Below are 26,434 nucleotides of genomic sequence, written 5' to 3' on the forward strand. Positions count from 1 at the left end.
GAGATGCTAATTCGCAGCCAGGTGCCCCAGTTTTGACCTCTGGAACTGCGTGGTAGGCAAGGCTGGGCCAGGAGGCCAGGACCTGGGTGGCAGGACTTCCCTCAGGAGCAGAGGGGCCGTCACCTTTCCTAGGCCCATGGGTCTGTCCCAGGGACGGGGCTGGGCATGAAACTCGAGCTGTCTGCACCTGAGACCTTCCTCCACAGGAGTGGCCCAGAGCTCTGTCAGGGCAGGCCCAGGTGATTGTCACCTGGCCCTTTCTGGCCCCTTTCTTCGCCTTTCCGCCCCTGCGGTTCGTTTCCCCATATCCCCGAATTCCAGTTCCGATTCAGGCGTCAGATGCCTTTACAGGTGAGTTGCTTGTGGGGCGGGCGTGAGGCAGAGGAAGTGGCTGTGTCCTCCCTGGGCAGTAGCTTCCGAGAGGGAGCCAGCAGAACGCCTGGAGGCTCTCTTAGGCGGGTCAGTCCCCGGGGAAGCGGCCTTCTTCCAGACCTCAAGCACGGGGGCGCTCGGGGCTTGCGATCCGTAGGGCACTAGGACCCGGCGGGGCGGAGGGGCTGCCCATGTGCCGCGCTCGCTCCCTCCCACCCTCCTGCTCCGGCTCCCGCTCCATTGTCTGGGAGCTGCGGCCGCGGGCAGGCGGCCGGGCGGGCGGCGGCGGGGATCCAGCCGGCCGGGTCGGGGCGGCGCGGAGCGGGCGCGGGAGATGCCGGGCGCGCGGGGGCCACCTGAGCCGCCCGCCTAGTCCCCGCCCTCCGCGGGAAGGATGTGCGCCGGGATGGCGGGGCGCGCGGCAGCGGTTCCCCGGGGGCCCTGCGGCCCCTGGCTCTGCCTCCTGGTGGCCCTGGCCCTGGACTTCGTGAGAGGTCAGCGGGGGGGGGGGGGGCGGTGGGCGGGGCGAGGGGCGGCTGGGGCCCGGCGGGGGCCGGGCTGAAGGGATGCGGCGAGCCGGGAGCTGCGGGTTCTCGGATTGAGCCCGGAGCCGGGTCGCTCCGCAGCGTGCCCTGAGGACCGGAGGTCTCACCCCCCAGATCTTCCCTCCAGCCGCGCTCCTCTGTTGCTTCCCTCACTTCCAGAACCCGGCAACTCTTCCCGATCCAGGACCAGCCAGGTCCCGGGCTCTCACCGCTAGCCCCCACGCCTTCCGCGAGCTCCCCCTCCCGCCCGGGCATTTAACCCGGCTGCCCCTGGCCCAGGCGCACCAGCTCCCTAATCTGCGATCCACAGAGCAGCACCCAAGTGGCTCCTAGCCTGCCCCCCCCCCCCACTCACCCACCATCGACCCAGCCCCCACGGGCATGGGAGGCAGCCCTTTTGCCTGGAACCTTAGAGGTGCGCAGTCGCCCTCCCTCTGCCCCAAGGAGAAATCTGACCTTGGAGTCTCCGGGGGATTGCCCCATCCGTGCCTTCCTGAATTCTGTGGGGATCCCCGTCATTGGAGGAAGGGGCAGCGATTCCTCTGTGCCCAGGGTGGGGGTCCGACTGCCCTTGGCAGGGCTGTGGCTGCTAGGTGGATGACACCACAGAACGGGGAGGGGGGTGTTGGGGAAGGGTGGGGGATAATGAGGCATTCTCTAGCCCCCTCACCTTTAGGGCGAGAGCTGAGCTCTGGGTGCTGGGAGTCCGTGGGAGTCAGGCTTTAGGGCATCTGGTAATTATCCAAGCAGTAGAACCGGAGGAGGACGGGAGGTCAGGGGCTGCCCCCAGGAAGCCATAGTCACTCACCTGTTACACTTGGGAGCAGGATGTGTGGAGCCTCTCAGACACAAGCTCATTGGTGGGGAGGGCCTTGAAGGAGGTTGAAACCTTCACGTCCCCCAGCCCAGGATGGGGCAGAGAGAGAGCTGGCTCTAGGGCTGCTTTCAGCCACCTGCTCCCCTCCCCATGGGACCCAGCAGGAGCCCTGATAACCTCTTATACAGAGAGATGAGGGAAGCCTTGTCACATCCATTATTCAGTAGCAATAACCCCTCCTCCAGACTGCCCGCCACACTTGACCAAAGCCCTCCCCTGTTCACAGTTGTCACTAAACGCTCACTCTACAGGTGAGGACTCAGGCTCCACGAGATGTTGAATGACTGGCCCCAGCTTTGTTGAGGGAGAATTAAGACGTAAACGCAATCCTCCAGGCTCACAGAACATCCTCTCCAGGGAGAGCTGCCCCGTTTGGGGAATTCAGGAATGAGTAGAACAAGCTCCCCTGTCGATAGACAGGAAGACAATCAATTCAGATGAGGCAACTAGGGGACTGGTGGGAAGGCCAGCAATCAAGAAGGGCTTCCTTAAGGAGGCAACATGACTTTAAGGGCTGTGGGAGAGACCCAGAGTCCAGGGAGTGAAGCTGGACATGCTTACCCTTGCCAACAGCGTCGGGAGGTGAGGCAGGGTATCCCCCTGGGTATAATGCCTGAGCTCTGACTCCAGCTTCACCTCTCTCCTGCTGCGGGACCCCAGGCAAGTCCCTTAACCTCAGCCTCAACTTCTACGTCCCCAAGATGGAATTAATAGCAAGAGAAGCTAGTTCTCAGAGTTATTACATAAGTTAAAGAGTTAATACATGTAAAACGTCTTACACAGTAGTCTGCATATAGTTAGTGTTCGAAAGTGTTTATTATTACTAGGGCTAGCTAATAGTTGGTGCAAACCAAGTATGGTCTTAGAGGTCCTTTGCTGTTCTACTCATTGAATATTTTGGCTCTCTCCCCAGGCTTATGGTCCCCCCCCCAACCCCAATCCCACTTTTGGTACCCAGTTGGGACAGGGAAAAAGGGAGCAAGTTTAGGAAACCAATGTGGGCTTGCCATGGTGATAATAGTGGGAGAAAGGGTGGGTCTCCCGGCAAGTCTGGCCAAGGACCCGGCGACAGAGAAAGGTTCTCTGCTTCTACAAAGCTCACTTCATCACCATCTATCTGCACAGACCCTGTCTGGAGAAAACTGTGCCCCACAGATGCCTCGATACGAGAGGCGAGTGGGTAGAGGGCAGGAATGGGGAGAGACGTTGAGAAGGTTCTCTTCAGGGGAGGAAGGCCCGAGTCTATGGAAGGTAGAAGAAGGAAAGGTTTGGAAGCTGGCATCCAGCCCAGGATGTACATTCAAATCCTGGTCCTGCCATGTGCCACCTCCCGCCTCCCCATCTGTGAAATGGAACGCCTTTCTCTTCGTCCTGGGGGGATGGGACATTTCTAACCTTTTCTTCCTCCACTGCCCACCCCCACTGTGCCCCAGGCTGGAGCTCAGTTCAGCCCTGGCCAGCTCTGGAGCTGTCATCATCTCTACCCCTTCTCCTTCAGTGGGCTGTGACCAGGACCCCCTGGACCCCGTCTACCTGCCCGCAGCCCTGGAGCTCCTTGATGCCCCTGAATACTTCCGTGTGCAGCAAGTGGGCCGCTATCCACCCGCCAACTCCTCTCTGGGCTCCCGATCTGAGACCTTTCTGCTCCTGCAGCCGTGGCCCAGGGCCCAGCCACTTCTCCGGGCCTCCTACCCACCCTTTGCCACTCAGCAGGTAAGGAGAGAGCACCAGCGACTGACTCCCAGGCTAACAGGACTCAGAGCCGAGGTCTGCTTGTGCCTGGCTCAGAGGTCTCCCCCAGCCCCAGCTGTGCTCCACGTTTTCCAGAGGGGAAACTGAGGCCTGTAAATGTTCTCTCCTGCCACACGGGGCCTGGAAGCCTGGTGTCCCATCTTTCCAGATCTTGCTTCCCCCCAACCTCCTGCTTTGTTGAGCACCCCCATTCTCCCTCCAGGTGGTCCCGCCACGAGTCACTGAGCCCCACCAACGGCCAGTGCCGTGGGATGTGCGGGCTGTGTCGGTGGAAGCCGCCGTGACCCCGGCGGAGCCCCATGCCCGAGTCCTCTTCCACCTCAAAGGGCAGGATTGGCCGCCAGGGCCTGGCAGCCTGCCCTGCGCCCGGCTCCACGCCACACACCCTGCAGGCACTGCTCACCGAGCCTGCCACTTCCAGGTGAGTGGGCAGGCCCTACCTAGGCCGGCCCTACCTGCTGTGCCAGCCCGAGGGTAGTCCCGGGGCAGGGAAGAAAGGGCTTACCGCTTCTGGGTGGTTCGGGAGTCCCAGACAAGCTGACTCCGTTCCTGCTCTGCCAGCTTTCATGGGGACCCTTTGAAAGGGTTATTTAGGGCCCCTTAGGAAGTCAGTCCATTGTATATGACTTTGGGCAAGTAGCTTAATTTTTGTGGGACTCAGCTTCCCCATCTATAAAATGGGGTAATAATAATTCCTACCGCATATGGAGCTGGAATAAGGAATAAATGAAATGAATGCAGTAGCTTTTAGCATGATGCCAATGCCTGGCGTGGAGTAATCCCTCAGCAAGTGTCAGCGTTATTGTTAGTATTACTTTTATAATCTCAAGTGGCACTGTTTTGAAATCGAGCACAGGAATCCACCAGTGAGCGGTATTTTGCAGGCTTTGGGATTCTTTGAAGGCTGAGGTGTAGTCAGGGTGGTCCTGGGGCATCGTTAGGGGGAGGCATGGGGATTGGCTCGCTTTGGAATGAGACTGTTCCCCAAAGTCGAAGTGTGGCTTTTGGACAAGTTCGGAGACCCAGCCCCGGTCATGTCACTCATTGTGTCACCTGGGACATGTCTCTGGCCCGTGCTGGTCCTGCCTTTCATGGACCCCTCCTGCTCTGCGTTTCCTGCCGTGGGTGCTGGAACCCCATCTCCTGCTGCACCAACGATGCCCGTTGTGTGTTTGCAGCCCTCCCTAGGCGCCTGCGTGGTGGAGCTGGAGTTTCCCTCCCACTGGTTCTCCCAGGGCTCCACCACGCGGGCCGAGCTGGCCTACACGCTGGAGCCCGCAGCCGAGGGCCCTGGGGGCTGCGGCCCCGGCGGAGAGGAGGACCCCAAGGAACAGGCCCTTCCGGTGGGTGGCGTGGAGCTGCGCCCAGCAGACCCCCCGCAGTACCAGGAGGTGCCCCTGGACGAGGCGGTGACTCTGAGGGTGCCTGATGTGCCCGTGCGGCCCGGCCAGGTCTTCAGTGCCACCCTTCTGCTTCGGCACAACTTCACAGCCAGTGTCCTGACCCTGCGGTGAGTCCTGGGCTCCTGGGGGTGGGGGGGTGGGGTTGGAGGCAGGAACCTCTGCGGGAAGACTGGGCGGGTGCCTTTTCCTTTTGGGGTCCTTACTGGAATCCTTGATCTCTGCAAACACGGGCCCACCACACTCCCTCCAGGTCAGGCAAGTCCTGGCCACGGGCATAGCCCTGAACTTGGAATCAGAAGCGGGAAGCTCCCCTTCCCCTGGCACCTCCCTGAGACTCCCTGCCCAGTGGGGCTAACATTGCCTGCTGCACAGGGCAGCTGTGAGGCTCCAGGGAGGGAAAACAGGAGAGGGCTTAGAAATTGCCAAGTGCAGTGCCTGGGGGTGCTTAATGCTCTAATGCCCCAGGACCGGTGTTTGCTCCAGTCAAGTTCATCTGCATGTTCTCCTGCCTGGTCCCTGGCTGCAGGTCCCTCACCTCTGGACAGAGCCCGCTCCTCCCCACAGGAAGGCCCTCCTTTTTGTGTCCCACCCTTCAGGAAGTTCTCCCAAAGTAGGCCCCCAACCCAATTCCACTGACAAGGATTTGTAGAGTATGACTCGCCTCTCCCACCTTTGGGTTTGTGTGTGTGTCCTGTCCCTGTGTGTCTCAGGCGCCTGTCCTGTCCCCCTGTCTCTCACACCCCCCTATGCCTACTCGCACACTCATTAGATCTTTCCCAGACACTTGAAGCATGCCCAGCCCTGTGTCTCCACTCTAGGGTTACAGAGAGGAGCAAGGCCGGGTCCCCATCTGGTGCTAAGGGGCCCCAGTGCTAGGGAAAGGACCTGTACAGCAGGCACTGGATTATATGCTCGGGGAGGTACGGGGTGTGGTGGGGGCCTGGGTGAGGGCTGGAGGAGAGGGGAAATTCATTCTGCACAGGAAAAGCCTTCTAAAGGAAGCGGTATTTGAGTTGCTGGAGGCTTGAAGAATGAGCAGATGATAAAAGGAAGGGCAGGCCGGGCTGAAGGCACAGCCCGAGCCAAGACTCAGAGGCGTCAATGAGCTGTGTGTGCGGGAAGAATGTTCTTTGTAGCTGAAGCAGAGTGATGGAGGGGTGTCTCAGCTAAAGACGAACTAGACCAGATCCTGCAGGGCCTCGATGCCAGGATTAGACCTGACCCTGTGGGCGGTGGGTCTTTGAGTTGGGGAGGGCTGTGTGACCTGACCTGCACTGAGATGGGGTCCTTCTGGATCGGAGGGTGCTGAAGCAGAAGAGTCAGCCTGGAGGTGGGGAGGCCAGACAGCAGGCCGATGCCTTTCGCCCCTGTGTCCCTCCTCATTCAGTCCCTAGTTCAGCACCCACCTTGACACACAGGGCCTATGTCCTCTCCCCAGGATCAAGGTGAAGAAGGGGCTGCACGTGACGGCTGCCCGCCCAGCCCAGCCCAGCCTCTGGACGGCCAAGCTGGACCGCTTCAAGGGCTCCAAGCACCACACAACCGTCATCACGTGCCACCGCGTGGGACCCCCAGGGCCAGACTCTAGGTAGGTAACTCCTTTCCCCGGGGGGCAGAGAAAGGAGTGAGCAGACGTGAGCAGGCACAGAAAACTCCTTCAAGGAAATAGCACAAAGCAGACATTGATTCATTCGGTTACCATTTATCCATCCCCAGGTGCATGGCAGGTACAGCGAGTGTCTGTGAGTCTCGCTCCAGGTGAGGCCAGCCTATCCTGGCTACTCAGGGACAGCCCTCACAGCCACCACCCTGCCTCCCGCGGGCACCAGATGGGTCCCTTTTTCTGAGCCATTCATATTTCAGAAACAGCTCAGCTGCAGTTAACCTTTATGAACTCTTATTTATGCTCTGAGCCTGGGCCAAGGCCACGAGTGTCGCAGCTCCAGTTGGAGTTCTGGTTCTGACACTTGTGGATGAATAACCATGGGCAAGCTGGTTAACTTCCCCCAATACCCCCCCGCCCCCAACCAGAGACTCAGTTTCCTCACCCGTAAAGTGGGGATAATAATACACCCCCTAGGGTTTGTGAAAATAAAATACTATATAGCAAGCACCCAGCCAGGGCTTGATCAAAGGAGCCCGCGAGAGTTATGATTCAGGGGGTTGAGGGCCAGTCCTGGGGCTTTGAAGTGACTCTTGCTCCTGGGTAGAAATTGACCCCAGGTATTTTTGCCCGCCCCCCATGGCTGTGGAGGGTGGAAGTCTGAGTGGAGGGGGACTAGGAAGGCAGAAGGGCAAGCAGGCTTTCCAGGGGGGTGGTGAAGTGGCTACATGGATCTTCTAGAGGCCAAGGGTGTGTAAGGGCTGGGGCTCTGGAGCCGGGGCGCTCGAGTTTAATCCCAGCCCTGCCACCTTTCACTCTGTAACTTTGGGCAGGTTATGTGACTTCTGTTCCTCCGTTTTCTCCCCTGCAAATTGGGGGTTATCATAAGACCCAGCTCACGAATCTAGGAAATGCTGACAATAGCGCCTGGCCACTAGTAAGCACTCAGTCCCTCTCTCTCTTCTGACCAGCAGCCCCCTCGAACTATCTGAGTTCCTATGGGTGGACTTTTTGGTGGAGAATGGCACGAGTGGGGGCGTGGCGGTCACTCGCCCTGTCACGTGGCAGCTGGAGTACGCAGGCCAGGCCCCCGAGGCAGAGAAGGACAAAATGGTGTGGGAGATCCTGGTGTCGGAGCGGGACATAAGAGCCCTTGTTCCACTGGCCAAGGTAAGGAGTCTTCACCTGTGCCTGGCCAGGCATGCGGCCGAGCGAGGCGAAGAGCTGGGGGCTGAGCTCCTCCTGCACCCCCCACCCCCCAGGCTGAGGAGCTGGTGAACACGGCTCCATTGACTGGAGAGCCGCGGCGTGTGCCCGTGCGCCTGGTCACCGTGGACAGCGGGGGGGCTCTGGTGGAGGTGACAGAGCAGATCGGCTGTGAGTCGGCCAACACACAGGTCCTGCAGGTGAGTGGCACGTGCCAGCCCCGCGTGAGTATGTGCACGTGCGCACAGGGATGCACGGACCCCTTCCCCGCTCAGGTCCCCGAGAGAACAGCTTCTTCTTGACACCAGAAACCTCGTGGGGGGACCCACAGGTTCAACTTCGCTTATCGCCACCACCTCTCTCCACAGTCGGGTGGGAGCTGTGCCAGCTTAGGCACATCCCCGTCCTTTACTGTGTTGACAAATGAACTGACGTGGGAGAGTCAAGAGCATATACTCTGGGGCACGTGACGGGCTCAGTGAATAGGGCATGTGACTCTTGCTCTCAGGGTCACGAGTTCAAGCCACACATTGGACATAGAGCTAGAGCCTACTAAAAAAAAAAAAAGCATGTATGTTGGGACCCACAAATTTTAGTTTGAAACCCAACTTTATTTAGCTGTGTGATCATGGACGAGTCTCTTCACCTCTCTGAGCCTTGGTTTTCTAAGCTTTAATATGGGAATATCATAGACTGTTGTAAGATTTAAAAGCACCCAGGGGTGCCTGCGTGGTTTAGTCGGCGAAGCATCCACCTCTTGATTTTGGCTCATGTCATGATCTCAGGGTTAGGAGATTGAGCCCCCCGTCTGGCTCCATGCTGGGCATGGAGCCTGCTTAAGATTCTCCTTTTCCTTCTCTCCCTCCCCTACTCCCTTCCTCTCTTAAAAGAAAAAAAATGAATTAAAAGCATCGTAAGACATTCGACCAGCAGAGAGCAGGAGCCGAAGCAACGGCAGCTTTTAATACAATGTAATACTTATGGGGTGCTGAAATGATAATTATTAGAGCATTGTCATGATCCATGAGATTAAAAGGGGGGGAGCAGGTCAACTTTCTCCATTTGAAGTTCTAAGAGGGGAAGCCCAGAGCCTGCATTTCCTAAATCCTGGCTGCCTGACTGGAAAAGGTGTCTTGCCACTTATGATGGCGCTCTGTCCCTGTGTGAGTGGTTCCCTCCTGAGGGCTCTCGAGTGGGTAGATCTGTCTGGCCTCTGCCCACCTCCCTGTAGTCGGTTGCGAGGTGTCCAGCACAAAAGTCAGATAACGAGGAGCCAAATGTGTGGGTTTGAACTCTCCACTACCAGGAGAGCGATGTTGTTGGACGTAAATAGCCAGTTTCCCCACCTGAGCCCCAGGTGAACTTGGAATGGCTGGTTCCTCCAGAATGGATCTTGGATGCATGGTGAAACTTTTTTTTTAAAGATTTTATTTATTTGAGAGAGAGGGAGCACGAGCGGGATAGACGGGCAAAGGGAGAGGGAGAAGGGAGCCATGCCGTGCTCGATCTCAGGACCTGAGACCATGACCTGAGCCAAAGGCAGACTGAGCCACCCAGGTGCCCCTTGGTGAAATCTTCTTACTCTTAAGACCTGCCAGTAAAATGCAGAACGAATTTCAGCCCTGCCCCTAATGGTGAGGGCTCAGGGCAGCCCCCTGTGTTCCATACCTGTCTTCCAAGGCTTAGCCCAGCTCCTGCCCTCCCACAGGTGTCCGAGACCTGTGATGCTGTGTTTGTGTCTGGCAAGGAGAGCCGGGGGGCCCGCGGGGTGCGGGTGGACTTCTGGTGGCGCCGGCTGAGGGCCGCGCTGCGGCTGACGGTGTGGGCCCCGCTGCTGCCCCTGCGCATCGAGCTGACCGACGCCACCCTGGAGCAGGTCCGAGGCTGGAGGGTCCCTGGCCCAGCTGAAGGGTGAGTGGAGGCCTTAGCAAAGTCGCTCTGGGACCCAAGAGGTGGTGCGGGGAACACGGCCGTGGGCTCAGGCTGGGGTCTAAAAAACTGCCCCATTGCTTCCGGTTCCTCCTACCCACCTGCTTGTCACCACCCAGCCTCTGGCCACTTTATTTGTAAACGCTGACCTGCACACTCCCTCTCCCCCTTGCATGCCGCGCTTCTCCCAAGTGCAGATCACTTCCTAATTCCTGGATAGCCTGATTCTTCTTGCTTGTTTCTGCCCACCGCCTTCACTCTCCTCCCTGAGAAAGTAAGACCTTGAAGGCGAGGGGTTTTGTCTGTTCTGTTCACTGCTGCGTCCTCAAAGCCTAAGGTGGCACCTAGCTCAGTAAATATCGAGAAAGTCCCACCAGAGCCCAAGGGTGAGGTGGCCTCAGGAATCTGAGCGAGGCCCTCCAGACAGTGAGCTCGCCAAGGTCTCCCTGTTGGAGAGGGTCTCCCTGCTTCCCCAAGAGCCAAGAATTCAGGTGAAGCGATAGAGGAGGGCCAGAGCAGCTTGATAGACTGGCATAGGCACGAATTAGGAACGGAGCAGTGGTGCCATGCCAACACGCAGAGGGGCAGAAGTTTGAAGAATGCGTGCCCCTCGGGAAGCTGAGTCTCCAGGGGGCGGGGCCTTCAGCGACTGGGGGCGGAGCCCGAGCTGACGCCCCGCCCCCTGGCCTGTCCGTCCCGGCCCCCCCCAGGGTGCCAGAACCCGAGGCTGCGGCGCTGGCGGAGGAGGCAGCGGAGCGGCGAGCCCGAGGCTGCCGCCTGCAGTACCAGCGAGCCGGCGTGCGCTTCCTTGTCCCCTTCGCGGCCCACCCGCTGGACGGCGGCCGCCGCCTCACCCACCTGCTCGGCCCCGACTGGCTGCTGGACGTGTCCCACCTCGTGGCGCCGCACGCACGCGTGCAGGACCCACGCGTCGCCTCGCTGGAGGGCGGCCGCGTCCTGGTGGGCCGGGAGCCTGGCGTCACCTCTATCGAGGTGGGTAGACCTCCTAAGGGCGTAGGTGGCCCTCAGAATGTTCATGGGCAGGTGTGAAGAGTGTCAGAACGGGCCCAGGGTGTACTAGGGCAGGTACGAGCCCAGTGGAATTGGAGATTGGGTGAGACTAGGATGGCCCGTGTAATGGGGACACCCTCAAAGCATGAAGGGCTGGGGTTGGGTATGTGGGACCCAGGTCTTGAGAGAGAAGGGGAACTGTTCCCTAGGCATGGGATTGGGGTCCTTGTGTGTATAGGTCGTATGGAGTGCAAAGGGTGGGGAAAAGCGGCACGTGCGATGATGGGGCTCAGAGGGGAGAGGCTGTCTGTGTACCTGCCCCCCCATAACTTGCAGCTCCCTCTCACCCTCAGGTGCGTTCCCCACTGTCTGACTCCATTCTGGGGGAGCAGGCATTGGCCGTGACGGATGACAAGGTCTCGGTGCTGGAGCTGCGGGTGCAGCCGGTGATGGGCATCTCACTGGCCCTGAGCCGGGGCACTGCCCACCCCGGGGAGGTCACAGCCACATGCTGGGCACAGTCAGCCTTTCCCGCCCCAAAGCAGGTGACAGCCGGGGGTCAGGGGGATGAGGTCAACATCTCCAGGTGGGGGCTAATGACAGGGGGATGGGAAGCACCTGGACCCCTCACCGTAGGGTTTTCAGAATGAGGACTGACTGCCCTGTGAGGTAGTGAGCTCTCTGCGGCTGGAGGTGATCAAGCACTGGCTGGCTGGAGTGTGGCAGTGGGAGGTTGGTTAGATGGCTCTGAGGACCCTCCCGATGATTCAGACCCCAGGGCTGAGTGGCAGACAGGTGATTGACGCACGTCCCCTCTCTCCCTGTGTTTTGTCCATCTGCCCGTGTCTGTTTTCTCTCTGATCTCTCCTCCTCCGTGTGGCCTGTCTCTGTGGGAGTGGTCTCTGTGTGCATGCGTGCGTGCCCTCGCATGTCTCTGCCTGTGTCCGTGTACCCCACAGGAGGTGGCCCTCTCCCTTTGGCTGTCCTTCTCTGACCACACCCTGGCCCCTGCTGAGCTCTACGACCACCATGACCTGGGACTGTCTGTCTCAGCTGAGGAGCCCGGTGCCGTCCTGCCAGCCGAGGAGCGGGGTGCCCGGCTCGGGGTGGTGGTGAGTGGGGCGGGTGCCGAGGGGCTGCCCCTGCACGTGGCTCTGCACCCGCCTGAGCCCTGCCGCCGGGGCCGCCACCGTGTGCCCCTGGCCTCTGGCACTGCCTGGCTAGGGCTGCCCCCTGCTCCCACCCTGGCCCCTGCCCTCCCATCCACCCCTGCCCGGAGCTCACCGGCCACGGAGGCCAGCATGGGTGGTAAACGATGGGAGGCAGGTGGTGTTGGGGGGAGTGGGGGTGTGAGGGGCAAGTTTGAGCGGGCAGAGGAGGAGGCTGGGAAGGAGGCAGAGGCTGGAGAGGAGGAGGAGGAGGAGGAAGAGGAGGAGATGGTCCCCGCCCCTCAGCGGGTCACCGACCTAGAGCTGGGCATGTATGCTCTGCTGGGCATCTTCTGTCTGGCCATCCTCATCTTCCTGGTCAATGGTGTGGTCTTCGTGCTGCGCTACCAGCGCAAGGAGCCCCCCGACAGTGCCACCGACCCCGCCTCCCCCCAGCCGCACAACTGGGTCTGGCTGGGCACTGACCAGGAGGAACTGAGCCGCCAGCTGGACCGGCAGTCCCCTGGCCTGCCCAAGGGGGAGGGGGGCTGCCCCTGCGAGACTGGGGGCAGAGGGGAGGCCTTGACCGTGGCCCAGGCACCCGCGGGGGGCACCACCAGCTCCTCGAGCACCCTGGCCCGGAAGGAGGCCGGGGGGCGGCGAAAGCGTGTGGAGTTCGTGACGTTTGCGCCAGCCCCCCCGGCCCAGCTGTCTGAGGAACCTGTAGGGGCCCCTGCCGTGCAGTCCATCCTGGTGGCGGGCGAGGAGGACATCCGCTGGGTGTGTGAGGACATGGGACTGAAGGACCCCGAGGAGCTGCGCAGCTACATGGAGAGGATCCGGGGCAGCTCCTGACCCTCCCCGGCCTGCCTGGCCCGGCGCTGTCGGCCTCCACCCCGGGCAGCCGCCTGCTCACCCTCTGGTGCTTGCCGATCCAAGTCCCCTGCCTGGGCTCTCAAACGGACGCCCACCCAGGCCCCCCTCTGCCTCGCCCCCTCCCCCATCATGGACCATGCTCGTGAGGAAGGGCTTATGCCCCTTATTTATGAGAACCATTTCATCCTAACGTTGGGTACAGAATAAACTCAAGGAACCCCCACCGGGGCTGCCGCTGTCTGTGTCCTGGGGAGAGAAGCGCGGGGTGGGGGGTGTTCAGCCCCTATCCCTGCTGGGACAGCTCTGGGGGGTTGGGCCCCGGGCTACCCTCTCATAGCGGCCGGCGATCCAGATGAACAGGAGGGCCGTGGCGGCCTGAATGCTGGCCAGCAGGAAGAAGTAGAGGTCCAACCGGCAATTGTTGATGTTCCCTGGGGAGAGAAGGGCTTGGCGTTTGGGTCGGGCAGGGCTCCCCGGGACTGGCGGCTGCAGCAGTGTGGGCACGGGCGGTCCCCAGGGTTTCCTGTGCTGCCTGCAAGTCCCTGTTGGCTACTCCAGAAGACCCCAGAGAAAGGTGGCCCTTCAGCCAGAATGACAGACTGGCTTGGAGATCTGCCAAGTTCACAGATTCCTTTTCGCCAGTTAGGGAAACTGAGGCCCCAGGCAGGGAGGCCACGTTGTGGGCGACTGGCCAGGTTCGGGCTGGAACCCGGGTCTCCTGAGTCCAGCCTGCTGTTTCACTCTGCCTGGGGTCACAGCACTCAGGAGCTGCCACCTCCTTGCCAAGCCTCCCACCACCCATGTCCCACTCCCACGGAGGGCCCCACACTCACCAAAGTCCTTGGGGCAGTACAGCCAGCCCCCGGGCAGGGACAGTAGGGCCACGAGGCTGGAGCCCAACAGCGAGCCCACTCCCGACAGGCAGAAGAAGATGCCCATGATGGCACCCTGCATGGAGCGCGGAGCCTCGGAGTACGCAAACTCCAGGCCTGCAGGGGGAGGGGGAGACCCAAGCGGCCGGTGGAGGAGCAGGAATGAGGCCCACCCAGCCTCCATCCTGGCCTCCCCTGCATGACTACCCACCCTGTGGCTAGGACGACACCGCTGTGACCCCTTGCCTCTGCCCTGCTCGTCTGTTCCCCTGGCTGAACACCTCCACCTGGATGCCCCCACATTGCTCTGTCTCCCCTCCTCCTCCTCGTCCTCCTGGGTCTCCCGTTTCAGGGACTGCATCTCTCTCTCCCCTACCCTCTCTGCCTGCCTTCAACATCATCCCCAAATCTTTTTGATTTAACCTCAGAACTCTCATGTGCCCTCCTCTCTGTTCTCTCTGCCCTGGCCCAAAGCACGGCCCTGGTCATTTACTGCCCAGCGCCTGCAAACGCGTCTTAGACCATCCCCCTGCTTCCTGTCTTCCTCCTCACACAGCCAGATGGGTCTGTCTAAAAAAATCTCTAATGGGATCCTTTCCCTGCCAGAATCCCCATGGTGGGGGTGGGTGGGGGGCGCTACTGCCCTCAGGAGAGACTTCAACATCCATCCAGGTGTGGCCCGAACCTCCCCAGCCTTCTGCACACTCACCACAAGGCTTAGCTCTGTGCATCTGCAGCTCCCCCTGCCTGCTGCCCGCTGAGTTCAGCCTTCCCTGCCCACCCGCCTCCTCCCCGCCTCTTCCCAGGGGCTTTCCCTACACCCTAGAGTCACCACTGCAGCCCTCCCCTGGGTTTACTGTCTGCGTGACTGCGTGACGGTCCCCCAGTGTTGAGTGAGTCCCACCAGAGCCTAGCCTCAGCTGCATGAGGAGCCCACCTCCACCCCACAGCTCTGGCTTACAGCCCTGCGGCGGGGGAGAGAGTCATACTGCATCATTCCGAGATGAACAAGAGGAGGATAGAAGGACTCCCTCTGCCCAGGGGCCTCGGACAGGGCTTTACGGAGGCGTTGGCATTAGGCTCGGCAGTGAAGGGGAAAGAGGAGTTCACTTTGAATCTGAGACCCGGGGAATGACGAACATGACACCAGGGATGATGGGGGAAGTCCGTAGGGAGTGTCTTAACCACCCGCACATTGCCAGTGCCTATCCCGGTGCCTGGCACGAAGCAGGTGCCAGTAAGTCTCCACCGGGGAAACGCGGCCCCGCTCAGACAACCTGGCCTTCCTCCACACCCACAGACTCCAGAAGCTGTGCCGTGGAGCTCTGACTTCGAGGTAGCACGAGGCAGAGCCCATCTCTGGTGCGAGAGCAGAGGCGGGGTCCAGGCTACCTGGGATACTGGCGAAAATCTCACTGATCCCGATGAGCAGGTACTGAGGGATCTGCCACCAGATGGACAGCGGGGCTGCATAGTACATGTCCTTCCCGATCTGCTGGGACACCGTCTGGTTGCTGTGGATGTACTGCAAGCGCTCCATCTCCAGGCCTCCTGGTGGGGGGGAGAGGGGGACGATAAATGGCCAGGCCCACCATCCGCAGCTTAGCCCAGGGCAGAGCTTGGCACGTGGTGGGTATTCACTAGGTTGCCAGTGACCAAGCAGCGGGAAAGGAGATGAACATGGGCCCGGGGCCGGGTGGAGGCCCAAGATGTGAGTTTCAACTCTTTGATTTTTGCCTTGGCTGCTAGGAAGCTCAGAATGAGGTTTTGCACTCATGAATAGGAACAGTTTGCATTCGTTGAGAGCCTGTTATGACCCGGGCATTTAATATGCCTTCTTGCAAATGGAGAAAGACAAATTGAGGTTAAGCAACCAGCCCAGGGTCACCCAAGCTGATGAGTAGTTGGGGCTGGGTTAGAGCCCCCATGTGTCTGATTTCACAGCTGGCCCCATTTCCAGGGATAGAGACAGAGATATCATGTGATTTCTCTACTGCAGCATCCAGAAGGGTTTCTAACCTGGCTTTCAAGCTTACTTTTATCTCCTTGCCCTTCGTTGCTTTGGAGACGGCTGTGCTGTTGTTGCCCGAACACTGGATGTGGTGGGAGGTGACGTAGGTTCCAACCCTGAGCCCTGCCACTGGTTCGCTGTGTGACCTTGGGCAAATCACTTAACCTCTCTGAGACCCAGTGCTCTTACGCAAGAAGGAGGAATAAAGATCCCAGGATTGTTGTGAGGATGAACTAGGACAAAGTGCATTAACGCAGAGCTGAAAAAGGACCTAGTTTGGTTTTTGTCCTTGCAGCACAATGCTGGTTTCTGGGCTTTCATTCCGCTGGCTCATCGTGATCCAGGCACGGAGCTGAGTGTCTTGCAGACTTCGCCTTTTTTAATCCTTACAACGCTCCTGCTAGGCTACATTCCATGAGGGCAGAACCCGGGTCCTGCACCGGGGCTGAATGAATTACTATCCCCATGGCAAAGACAGGGCTCAAAAACGCTAAGTAACTTCAAAATCATTAAGTTACCAAGTGAAAGGGATGGAGGTTTGTGCAGTAGCATGAAAGGCTTCTTTCCCGAGCCCCTTTGTAACAAATGGCTTCAAATCCTTTTGAACTAGAAGGAAGAGAATAAATGATAAATTCTTTTTTTTTTTTTTAAGTGGCCGAGTGTCTGAAAAATTCTTCAACACACTGACTGCCCACATGCATTATTCATAGCAGTGAATGAAAAAGAAAAAAAAATCCTGTCTTCAGGGAGCTTACAACCCACTGGGGAAAATCTTTTTCCTTCTCTTGGCCTGAGTTGCCCCATCAGTCAAGACGAGGGGAGGCCGGACTAGAGGAGGAGGGTCCCCTTCAGCTCACACCCTCTGGGAAGCCAAGGCTGACGCCCAGGGCAGGAGGGTGTACGTGGTCCAGGCACAAGGTTCCGGCATCAGCCGGAAGTGGACCCAGCCTCCGCCCCCTGGTCCCTCCACTCGGGCCCACACACCTGCCACAAGGACGGAGGCAAAGCCGAAGAACATCCCCAGGGCCATCTTCTGCAGGGCCGAGGGGAGCAGCCTGCAGCGCAGCAGTAAAGGGTCGAGCAGGTGGTCCTTCACGGGCACCAGGATCAGTACCACCACGACGTTGGCCAGGAGGAGCCAGGCTTCTGGGATCTGGGCAAGAGGGGGCCAAGCAAGGCAGGCTGGGAGAGCGGAAGGAGCTCTGGGCAGGAGTTGGGAGCACTGGCCTCCAGACTGTCCCTGGGTGACCCAGGGTCAGCCCTTTCCCCTCTCTGGAATGCACCTTCCTCAGCAGGGTAAGTCAGGGATGGGAATAAATCAGAGCTGGCAGATCGGTTCCTCTGGCCTCTATCAGTTGGTAGTGGCTGCCTGGAACATTCTCGGGCTCAGCATGAAAACATGTCAAGATGGATCAGTGAGGTCTGCCCTGGGCAAGGAATGAAGGTGTAGTGGCAAATGTCGTTTCTCTGCCAGCTCTGAGGGTCTTTGATGTTTTAAGACTTTGAAATGCCAAGGACCTGATTTGGAAAGTTCTGGGGAAAGACAGACATCTGGGCATCAGGGCTCCCAGAGAATGAGGGAAGTCAAGGTAGAATTGAGGGACCCAGGTGCACCTAGCAGGCGGCTAGGCCTCAGAGCAACAGTGGGTGTGAGCAAAGCTGGCCTGAATCCTTCGGGGTGGTTGAGTGTCTTAGCAGGATGCCTGGGTTGGGGCACAAGTTTACCCATCCTCCTGCTCCCTGAGGACCCCCTGCGCCTGGGTGAGGAAACAGCTTCACTTCCTCCTGTTTGCAGAGGAGGCACCCAGCATCGCCTGCAGTGGGGGCTGAACGCCCACCTGGCCTCTTACCTTGTAGCCCCTCGGCTGGGCTCTCAGAGCCACGGAGCTGTTGGCAGGGTAGTCTGGGAAAATGTTCGGGATGCGGAGGTGAAGACCCTGCAGGACATACGTGGACTGCATCTGCCAAGAGAGACGGAGCCGTGGCTGGAACAGAGCTGGCGGCCGCGCCTCCAGCCCAGGAGACCGCCAGCTCCCAGATGGGCTGGAACAGAGCTGGCCGCCGCACCTCCAGCCCAGGAGACCGCCAGCTCCTAGATGAGCATTCTTCAGAAGGAGCACGGGGCCACTGGGCAGCTGTCCCCTCGCCCAGCCTCAGGGGATGTGACCTCCCTACTGTGCTCCCTCCTCAGGAGCCAGGCTGGGTCAGGAAGCTTCCTTCGCTCGGCTCCTAGGCCCGTGAGCTGTGTGTGCAGCCTTAGCCCGGAGCCTGGGCACGGCTGGTCTGACTCAGATTTGGTGTCTCCAGGGCCTGGCACAGAGGAGGCGTGGATAAACGTTTGTTGACATGAGGACGATAATGACATGGCCGTCCCCACAGGGAGCTCTCATTTGACACCGAGGCCAAGCTGCGCCCCACGGGCTGACACAGCAGAGGCCCTGCATAGACTCCAGCCCACCAGAATGGCTCTGGGCAGAGCTGCAGGGGCAAGGTCCAGGGGGCCCACTGCCACACCAGGTGTCACCCCTTTCGCTGCCCTACAATGCAGGGGGATCCGGGGCAGGGGAGGGCACTCAGGTTGCTCAGGACAGCAGCTACTGACCACCTGGTGTGTGAGGATGTCAGTATTCTGACAGTCAGTGTGACTGAGAATCAGCCACGGACACACACACACCCCCCCTGTGTCCCTGTCCCCTCGCCTCTGTGCACCGTAAGTGGCAGGCTGGCCCAAATGACCCCCATCTTCTGTAACACAAAACAAGTTTCCTGGGAAGGGGGTGTGGAAGGCAAAGACCTTGTCGTCTGGGGGTTAGAAGTTGGGGTTAGGCGACTGCCCACCCTACACACACACACACACACCCGACTAACCTTCCCTTCAGGAAATGGTGGGAAGCAGCAGCTCTCAGACCTGGCTGAGTACCAGTCTCACCTGAGAAGTTTTGTGTTTTTTTTTAAAGATTTTATTTATTTATTTATTAGACAGAGATAGAGACAGCCAGCGAGAGAGGGAACACAAGCAGGGGGAGTGGGAGAGGAAGAAGCAGGCTCATAGCAGAGGAGCCTGACGTGGGGCTCGATCCCACAACGCCGGGATCACGCCCTGAGCCGAAGGCAGACGCTTAACCGCTGTGCCACCCAGGCGCCCCATCACCTGAGAAGTTTATCACTCTAGAGACTTCCCCCCACCACCCAGGTGGTTCTGAGACACAGCCCAGGTGGGGAATCACTGCTGCGAAGTATTCAACGTGCTGAGCTGGCCCCTAACTGGCCGTGGGGCACTGGGCGACTCTGGGCCTCAGTTGCCGCGTCAGAGAATCTGAATGCTCTAGAGTCGTGAGAGCCTCCAAGCCACCCGTTTTACACATGAGGTCCAGACAGACGGGGTGACATTCGAGGCACTGGGCCTCATACGCATCTCCAGAGTTCCTCATGCTATTCATTATCGGGATGGCTTTGTGCCAGGCCCCACATAGCTCCAGGTCACGCTGTGAACCCCTGCCTCCCTTTCCACGTGCTCTGGGCTTCTACGGTGAGAGCTGAGGCCCAGCAGGGGACCGGGGAGCCCGTGTCCCCAGAGCGAAAGGGCTGTGTGCTCACCTGGAAATACACCACCCAGTAGGGCACCAGGGTCACCATGACGGGCAAGATCTTCACCAGCACCTGGAAGTTGGCGATGTCCTCTTGCGGGGAAGGGCCAGGCTGGGGAGACCTCTGGTCGGGCAGAGTTTGGGTGCCTGGAGGGTCTCTGTGGGGCCATGGGGGGCAGCAGATAAAATAGCAGCCATCGCCACCCCCACGGCCACCATTATCCCCTAATTTAATCTTGCTCCCCTATCGCCAATGACCACAACCGTCACCTCCGAAATCACCCATCTCCTCCCTCCACCATGGGCATCACCTTCTCCATCATCACCATCATCACCATCCTCACCGTCATCATTGTTAGTGAGGCGATCACTCCCCAAAGCCAGCCTCCCACCAACTGTTCATTACACTCCTTGTCACTGTCCTCACTGTCCCCTCCTTTCTCGCACAGGTGGCTGATCAAGACCCCTCCCACCCCGGAGCTGAGGCCCAGCGGTCCTGGGGGAAGTAGACCAGGGACTGTGGCGAGCGGAGTGTTGGGGGATTTTTGGCCTCACAGCATCAACGTGCCGTGGGAAGCAGGGAAGTCCCAGTCCAGGCCTGACTCAGAGACAGGGGTCGGCCCGGGTCTGATGTACCCCACAGCACCCCCACTTGTTGTCTCCAAGTCCATCTTCCTCCACAGACAACAGTACAGCCCTCTCCCTACCTGAAGAGGAAGGAGGCAGCGGAGAGATAAGGGTGCCAGGGAAATGATCAGGAAACAGGATAGATCAACCACTGCTGTGACCTTCCCCCTTTGCCCTTTGTCCTGACAGGTTTCTAATCCCTTCTTGCTCTAGAGCCTTGCTTCATTCTTTGAGATGCTGAAACGGATAACACCAGCATGGTCATTTCCAAAGATGGCCGCTACCAGCTTCTCCAGCAGTGATGTCACTGCTCCGCCCATGGGCGATTCGCTCCCCTGCCCTGGAATGTGGGCCGGCCTTGTGGCTGACCCACGGAGTGAGCAGAAGTGGTGGCTCTGGGACTTCAAGCCCCGTAAAGGCCCCACGGCTTCTGCCTCCTTCCCTTCAGAACGTTCACTCTGGGAGAGCTCCCTCCTCTTGCAACCCACACACCTTGCCGTGAGGAGTTCCACCCACAGGCGTGAGGCCACATGATGGGGGACCTGATGTGGACTGCCAGCCACGTAAGTGAGCCATCTTGGACGTTCTAACCCCTTCGGGTCTCCAGATGACTGCAGCTCCCCCCACCCTAAGTGACATCGCAAGAAGGAGAAGAACTGTCCGGCTGAGCCCAGTCACCCACAGAATCGTGACAGGTAAGAAAACGTGGTTGCTTAAGCCACAGAGTTCCAGGACAGTTTATTGGGCTGTGCTGGATCATTAAAACCAAACCCCACAGCAATGCACCAGCTTGGACAAACATGTCCTGCCCCTTTTCCATCTACATCCTACTGACAAGATCTGTAACCGGCTCCAAGTCCAGACACAGGTTTGCTTAGCATAAGTAGTCAACTAACTTTAGGAAGGACAGAGGCCAAAGGAAGCCGGTGTGCGTGAGCAAGGCTGTTCAGAACCTTCCGCCCTGGGATGCCGTCTGATGGAGGGGGGGCAAGTTTGACTGGTTTCTTAGACTTTCTTTCTTTTCTTTTTCTTTTTTTTTTTTAAGATTTTATTTATTTTTTTGAGAGAGAGAGTGAACAAGACAGAGCACGGGGCTGTGGGGGGAGAGGCAAAGGGAGAGGGAAAAGCAGACTCCCCGCTGAGCAGGGAACCCGATGCAGGGCTTGATCCCAGGATCCTGAGATCATGACCTGAGCCGCACGAAGGCAGACGCTTAACTGACTGAGCCACCCAGGCGCCCTCTTAGACTTTCTTATACTTCATACCAACGTGGCGTTGGATTATTTATATTCTATCCCAACAGCCTTTGCTGGTACCATCATCTCCACCATCAACCAGCCCTGCTGTCTTTGTCAGTCACCACCAACTTATCTTCACTGCAGCTGCTAACCAACACCCCACCACTACCTCGATCGTCACTGTCAAGCCCATGAGTGGCCTCCCACTTTCTACAGTTAGTCCATCAGCAACAACACTGGCACCACCACCTGGACCTCCATCACCATCCTCAGTCACAGCGGGCAGCTCTGGCCCCGGCACAGCAGGTTGTCATAAAGGGCTTCCACGGGAGCTGACCCAGAACGTTCTTCCAACTGGACCGTGCCTCCCCAGGAGGAGATGGCACGTTTCCAGGCTCCGTGGCCCCCTTCACCAAGAGCCCCTTTCTTACCTGGCAGGGTGTCGGTGCCACAGCCGGGGACAGCAGTTTTGGAGAGCAAGTTTAAGCATGGAGGACACCTGGCTGCCTGTGGGGGGCTTGGTGACGAAGATGGGGGTGGCAAAGAGGAAGATGAAGAAGGCCAGGCCCACGCAGCCCACGGTGATGCTGTAGCCCAGCAGGAAGTTGATGTTCTGTTGGATAAAGGCCACCACCAGCAGCGACAGCACGGCACCCACGTTGATACTCCAGTAAAGCCAGTTGAAGAAGCGGCGGCTGGCATGGCGGCCAAGATCCATCACCTGCGGGGGAAGGGTGACAGTAAGGGAGGCCCAGGGGCACCCTGCCACGATGGACCTGCACCCCCTTCCCACAGAGGCACTTCCTGGGTCAACGGGCAGACATTCCAGCACTTTCCTGATCCCTGATCACTAAATAGACACTCAATAAATATCGGTTGATTGAATGAATAAACCTTTCCCCTGGGAATCACTTGTTAATGATCAAGACAGTTGGGCACAGCTGTTGGCTCATGCCCATGGCACACAGTGCTTTTTTATTTTCACCAAGGAGTGCACACAACAGATGTCTCTCATGCCATTTTGTTCATTTCTCGTTGATTTATTTCTTTGTCATTGACTGAAAACCTATGCATCACCTTTCTAATCAGAAGAAAGCCAATAAAGATCAAGTCTTTTTCACATTATTAAGTATGATGTATGTGTATTACTGAGAGAACAGTTAAAAGCCTAAATGAGAATTTCCTGCAATTTGGAGATGCAGAGTTTTCTACTGTGGCCCATCCCTTCCCCTCCACTTGCTCCCTCTGATATATGCCCAGTCAAACAAGGTTGGCATATCAGGGAAAACAGAGGTGGTCTCGGACACAGCTCTAAGAGCGGGTTTTGGCCTGATGAAAAAAAAAAAAAAATCAGGCCCCCAGCAAGGGCAGAAAGACTGAAAATCTTTACCCAGGATTTGGATCAATCTGCAACAGTCAGGCCCCAGGCCCCCTTCCGGTCTGCTGGCTCGGGTCAGTTGCACTGGCTGATCCCACCTCCCAGACCCTGGTCCCAGATTCTGACCCAGCAGGTCTGGGGCAGGGCCCAGGCATCTGCATTTCTAAAAAGCAGTGAAGACTAGAGGTCAGTTTTCAAGGTGATTCTGTATGCTGTTATACCCATCACCCTTTCAACAAACCAATGCATTTCAAAATCCACTGTTCTCCTTTTTGTCAGGCTTCACTTTCTGTGATTGCATTGGGGGAAAAGGATTCTTTTTTTTGTTTTCCTTTTCAAAAAGTAAAATTATAGTCTATACCAACGCATGCCCTTAGAGATTCTGAGGGGTCCTCTAGGCATTAGAGGGGGAGGACCATATCCACGCAATGAGAATTTTTGCTGTAGACTTTCAAGCAGAAAATTGAATAAGTCCCATTATGTGCAGGTCCTTCCATTTATTAATTGGATGTAAATGAGTATGACAATCGCAACTCTAAGGGGAAGACCAGGCAACCTGTTCAGGCTACACGTGAGCTCTCCCCAAATGAGCACTTTGTCAGGAATGATGGATGGCCCCTTCTGAAATGAGCAAGTGTGTTAAAAACATGGCTTCTGGGTATGGCTGTCTGCCAGTTGGTGCCAACCCTTCCCACCCACACACCCCTCCATCTGACTGCTCCCCTGAATTCTGCAGGGGCCCCTCACTGCTTTGGTGTTCCCACTCCCGTTACCCCCACCCACTCTCCACTGTAGCCAGAGACACTTTTAAAGAACTCAAATCCAGGGATGTCCACCCCCGCCTGAAATCATTTCAGTGTTTCCAACCTGTTCCATGGGTCAGGTTCAGACCCCCTCGGGCAGCCTAGGGCACCTGGGGGTGTAGTGGATGCCAAGGAAATAGTAGAATGAAGGGAAGAAGAAAGATTCTTGTTGGCAGATGTTAGGGGTCTCCTAGTCTGAAGGAAGGTCAACAGTAGCCAAGGAATGGACAGGCCACCCTGGGGGCACCAAGTCCCCCATCATCAAAGGAACCCAAACAGGCTGGATGAGTAAGTCCTTGGCAAGGACACTGGAAACTGTGTAGGCTGCTGAACTGCGGGGGCCACCCAGATGCAATGATTCTTTTAAAACGCCTGCTTCATGGTGGTGAATACATACAATTAAAGAACATTTGAAAAACAGAGGCAATAAGGGAGAAGTACAGTCAGTCCTGTGACTGTTGCTACAGTCTTTTCCGGTTTCTCCTTTTAGCTGACTCCTAGCCTCTTCAGGGGGCTGTAATCACACTCTGTACTCAGTTCCGCCTCGCTTTTGCTAACACCACGTGTGCTTGTTTAAATCATATTATAAATCACTTAAAATCACTGTCTAATATCCCACTGAGTAAAGCGTCAAAATGTAGCCATATCCTTAGGCATTCACTCATTCCTTTGGTAAATATTTATTGAATTTCTCCTGTGTGCCACGTGCTGTCCAAAAGCACACAGAGAAAGGCTCCGAAGTTGAGATATTTGCCCAAGAGCTCCTAGCGTGTGAGTGGCAGAGCTGGGATCCGAAAAAGTCTGCGAGACCCTACCTCTGGCACTCCTGGTTAGGAAGGGGCTTACTCCTTCCCTAGCCCCCAGATCCCTACCACACATAAAGATGGGGCTCGTGGTGGGGCCTGAAGTCCAGCTACCCTTCCCTCTTGTTGACCTGCTCTCTATGGGACCTTGGACAGGTTGATTCATAGCCTGAAACCTCAGTGTCTGTGACGTGGACATAATAATACCACCTACCTCCTGGGTGGTTACCAGGATTAAGGGAGTTAAAACTTTGCAAGCAGCACATGGTCCAAGAAAACCCACTGCGGTTATTACCATCGTGGCCATCGCTACTGTTGCTAGAGTTAGCGCCCCCTCTTCTTTCCAGTAAGGAAACCGGGAGCAGAGAGGGGAAGTGGTTTGTCTCAGGTCGCTGCCGGCTCTCCTCCGTCTCAGCCCCACGAGGCTTGCGGGCCCCGCACCCTCCCTGGGCCTCGCTGGGCGCGGGGGCGGCCCCGGCCACTCACCTGGTCCGCCCCGAAGGAGGTGAGGTTGCTCCTGATGGAGCTGGCGGCCAGGGCGAGCAGCAGCAGCCCGCAGTAGATGGTGGGCGCGCAGTACGGGGTGGGCGAGAGGCGCGTGCAGTCGGCCGTCGGGCAGGCGGGCCCCAGCGTCGACGTGGGCACCTCGCCGCAGAAGGAGCGGCGGCCGTCCGCGAAGGCGGTGGCGGGCAGCAGGCTGGAGGCGAGCAGGTAGAGCAGCAGGCTGACGGCCACGGCGCGGTAGCGGCCCAGGTACGCGTCGGCCAGCCAGCCGCCCACGGGCGCCAGCAGGTAGGAGGCGCCCAGGAAGACGAGCGCGGCGCGGGACGCCTGCTGGCCGTCCCACTGGAAGCTGGCGCTGTTGAGGTAGAGCACCAGGTTGGCCGAGACGCCGAAGAAGGCGGCGCGCTCCAGCGTCTCCACCAGCAGCACGGCGGCCGCCGCCGTCCGCCGCCACCGTCGGGGCGCCCGCGGCCTGCGCGCCAGCAGCGGCCGGCGCTCCTCCCCGGCGCCCGGCGCGGGCATCCTCCGCCTGCGGCCTTGCCCTGCGGCCCCGCGCCCCTCCCCGCGCCCCCAAACGGGCCGCCCTCCTTTCTCACCGCGGGTGGCTCTCCCGTTCTCCCCCTCTGCCTTCCCGTCCCCTCTGCCTGTCTTTCTCTCCCCCCTCTGGCCTCAGTGGCTACGCAGTCTCTACCTCCCTGTCCCTAACCTTCAACTCTGCCCTGTCTCCTCCACCCACCCCTGACTCTGTCGACCCCCACTCTTTCTCCCCCTCCTCTCAACCCCACCGCCCCCGCTGCCGACCCTTCTCCGTCCCGCTTCTCCGCCCCTCCCCCTCCTTTCCTGTTGCTCTCCCCGGTTGGTCGCCCCAGCTAGTGTCTTCCCTTCCCCCTGTGACACCTGGCATACGCCCTGGGGAGGGGGCCCTCCCACAGGGTTCGCTCTGCCCCCACCCGCCTGGCTGTCTGCTCCACCGCCTCCTTGTCCGCCTCCCCCCCCCCCCCACTGCCTCCTCTGCCTCTCCGGCCTCCCCTCCTCCCCGGCCCGTCTGGCTCTCCGTTGGGTTCAGCCTCTGTCCAGCTTTCTGCTTCTTGAGAAAGTCTGGGCTCTCCTGGCTTCCCCTTTCTCTGGCGGGGCTGTGTCACATGGTGCTGTGGGGTGCTTAGGAGAAATGAAAGCCTGGTGGGTCACAGGGTCTCTGCCCGCCCAGCTTCCTAAAAACCCCCCTTCTCCCCCCGCCCCACTCTTCTGACCCCCCCCCCCCCGCCCGCCCCCGAGCCTGGAAGAATAGTTTCCATCTTTCACTTTCATTTCTTCCCTGGATCCCATTTTGGCTGCATCCTCTTCCAATCACAGTCCGAAGCGACAGCAACAGAACTGGAAATGCCATTTGCATCTTTTGTTTCCCCCTCCCCGTCCCGCCGGCTTTACAGATGCAGGGACTGAGGCCCAGAGGACCTGTAGAAAGGGAGAGTGGGGATGACTGTTCATGATAACTCAGCTGGGGGTGCAGCACCGCTGGGGCTTTTGGGTGACAGGGGAAGCTCTCCGAATGCAATTCAGATTGTGTAACTGCTGTGGGAGGAAGGAAGCAGGGTCACCTTCAGGAAGCATGTGGCACCATAGAGGGCCCACAAGTGAGTCGAGATTGGGAGCCGCCCGGATCACAGACTTCATCCAAACTGGGCGTCAGCACCCCCTCCTCAGAGCCCTGCAGTGCGCCTCTGACCCCTGCCCTTCTCCAACCTCACAACAGCCCCATAGCTACTCAAGTCCAGCCCTGGGAACCTTCTTTCTGTTCCCCTGACTGTGAGCTCTGCCCTCTACCAGAATCGCAGTTCCTCCGGAGCTCTGCATGGCTGGTCTCTTCTCTTTATTCAGATTTCAGCCAA

General features: G+C 58.6%; 2 protein-coding genes across 3 annotated transcripts; one reads left to right on the forward strand and one right to left on the reverse strand.

The window, feature by feature from the left end:
• Positions 1-639: 639 nt before the first annotated feature.
• On the forward strand, positions 640-12,941 carry TMEM132A (transmembrane protein 132A). Of its 2 annotated transcripts, none has more exons than XM_026487777.4 (11): positions 640-866; positions 3,293-3,507; positions 3,749-3,967; positions 4,725-5,056; positions 6,388-6,537; positions 7,524-7,722; positions 7,815-7,958; positions 9,467-9,669; positions 10,398-10,680; positions 11,052-11,243; positions 11,658-12,941. In XM_026487777.4, exons 1-11 carry the CDS (start codon positions 767-769, stop codon positions 12,699-12,701), a joined length of 3,081 nt encoding a protein of 1,026 aa, XP_026343562.2. In that variant the 5' UTR covers positions 640-766; the 3' UTR covers positions 12,702-12,941. The 2 variants fall into 2 exon arrangements, with proteins under 2 accessions (XP_026343562.2, XP_026343563.2); XM_026487778.4 differs by having other exon boundaries at positions 7,527-7,722.
• Positions 12,841-25,074, reverse strand: SLC15A3 (solute carrier family 15 member 3). Its single transcript, XM_026487779.4, has 8 exons — positions 24,528-25,074; positions 21,489-21,778; positions 19,203-19,350; positions 17,456-17,566; positions 16,590-16,758; positions 14,987-15,145; positions 13,556-13,711; positions 12,841-13,153 (listed from the first exon to the last, which is right to left on the reverse strand). Exons 1-8 carry the CDS (start codon positions 25,065-25,067, stop codon positions 12,999-13,001), a joined length of 1,728 nt encoding a protein of 575 aa, XP_026343564.1. The 5' UTR covers positions 25,068-25,074; the 3' UTR covers positions 12,841-12,998.
• Between the last annotated feature and the right edge of the window lie 1,360 nt (positions 25,075-26,434).

The sequence above is a fragment of the Ursus arctos genome, unplaced genomic scaffold, assembly GCF_023065955.2.
Source record: "Ursus arctos isolate Adak ecotype North America unplaced genomic scaffold, UrsArc2.0 scaffold_23, whole genome shotgun sequence".
In the NCBI taxonomy this organism is placed as follows: domain Eukaryota; kingdom Metazoa; phylum Chordata; class Mammalia; order Carnivora; family Ursidae; genus Ursus; species Ursus arctos.

Excerpts from the sequence above, each read along its gene's own strand:
- TMEM132A (XM_026487777.4), top strand. The coding sequence starts at position 767 with ATGTGCGCCGGGATGGCGGGGCGCGCGGCAGCGGTTCCCCGGGGGCCC. Across the intron at positions 10,681-11,051 it reads CTGGCGTCACCTCTATCGAG|GTGCGTTCCCCACTGTCTGA; the intron begins GTGGGTAGACCT and ends TCTCACCCTCAG. Across the intron at positions 11,244-11,657 it reads CCTTTCCCGCCCCAAAGCAG|GAGGTGGCCCTCTCCCTTTG; the intron begins GTGACAGCCGGG and ends TGTACCCCACAG.
- SLC15A3 (XM_026487779.4), bottom strand. The coding sequence starts at position 25,067 with ATGCCCGCGCCGGGCGCCGGGGAGGAGCGCCGGCCGCTGCTGGCGCGC. Across the intron at positions 19,351-21,488 it reads TGGCACCGACACCCTGCCAG|AGACCCTCCAGGCACCCAAA; the intron begins GTAAGAAAGGGG and ends ATGGCCCCACAG. Across the intron at positions 17,567-19,202 it reads ACTGGGTGGTGTATTTCCAG|ATGCAGTCCACGTATGTCCT; the intron begins GTGAGCACACAG and ends CTCTCTTGGCAG.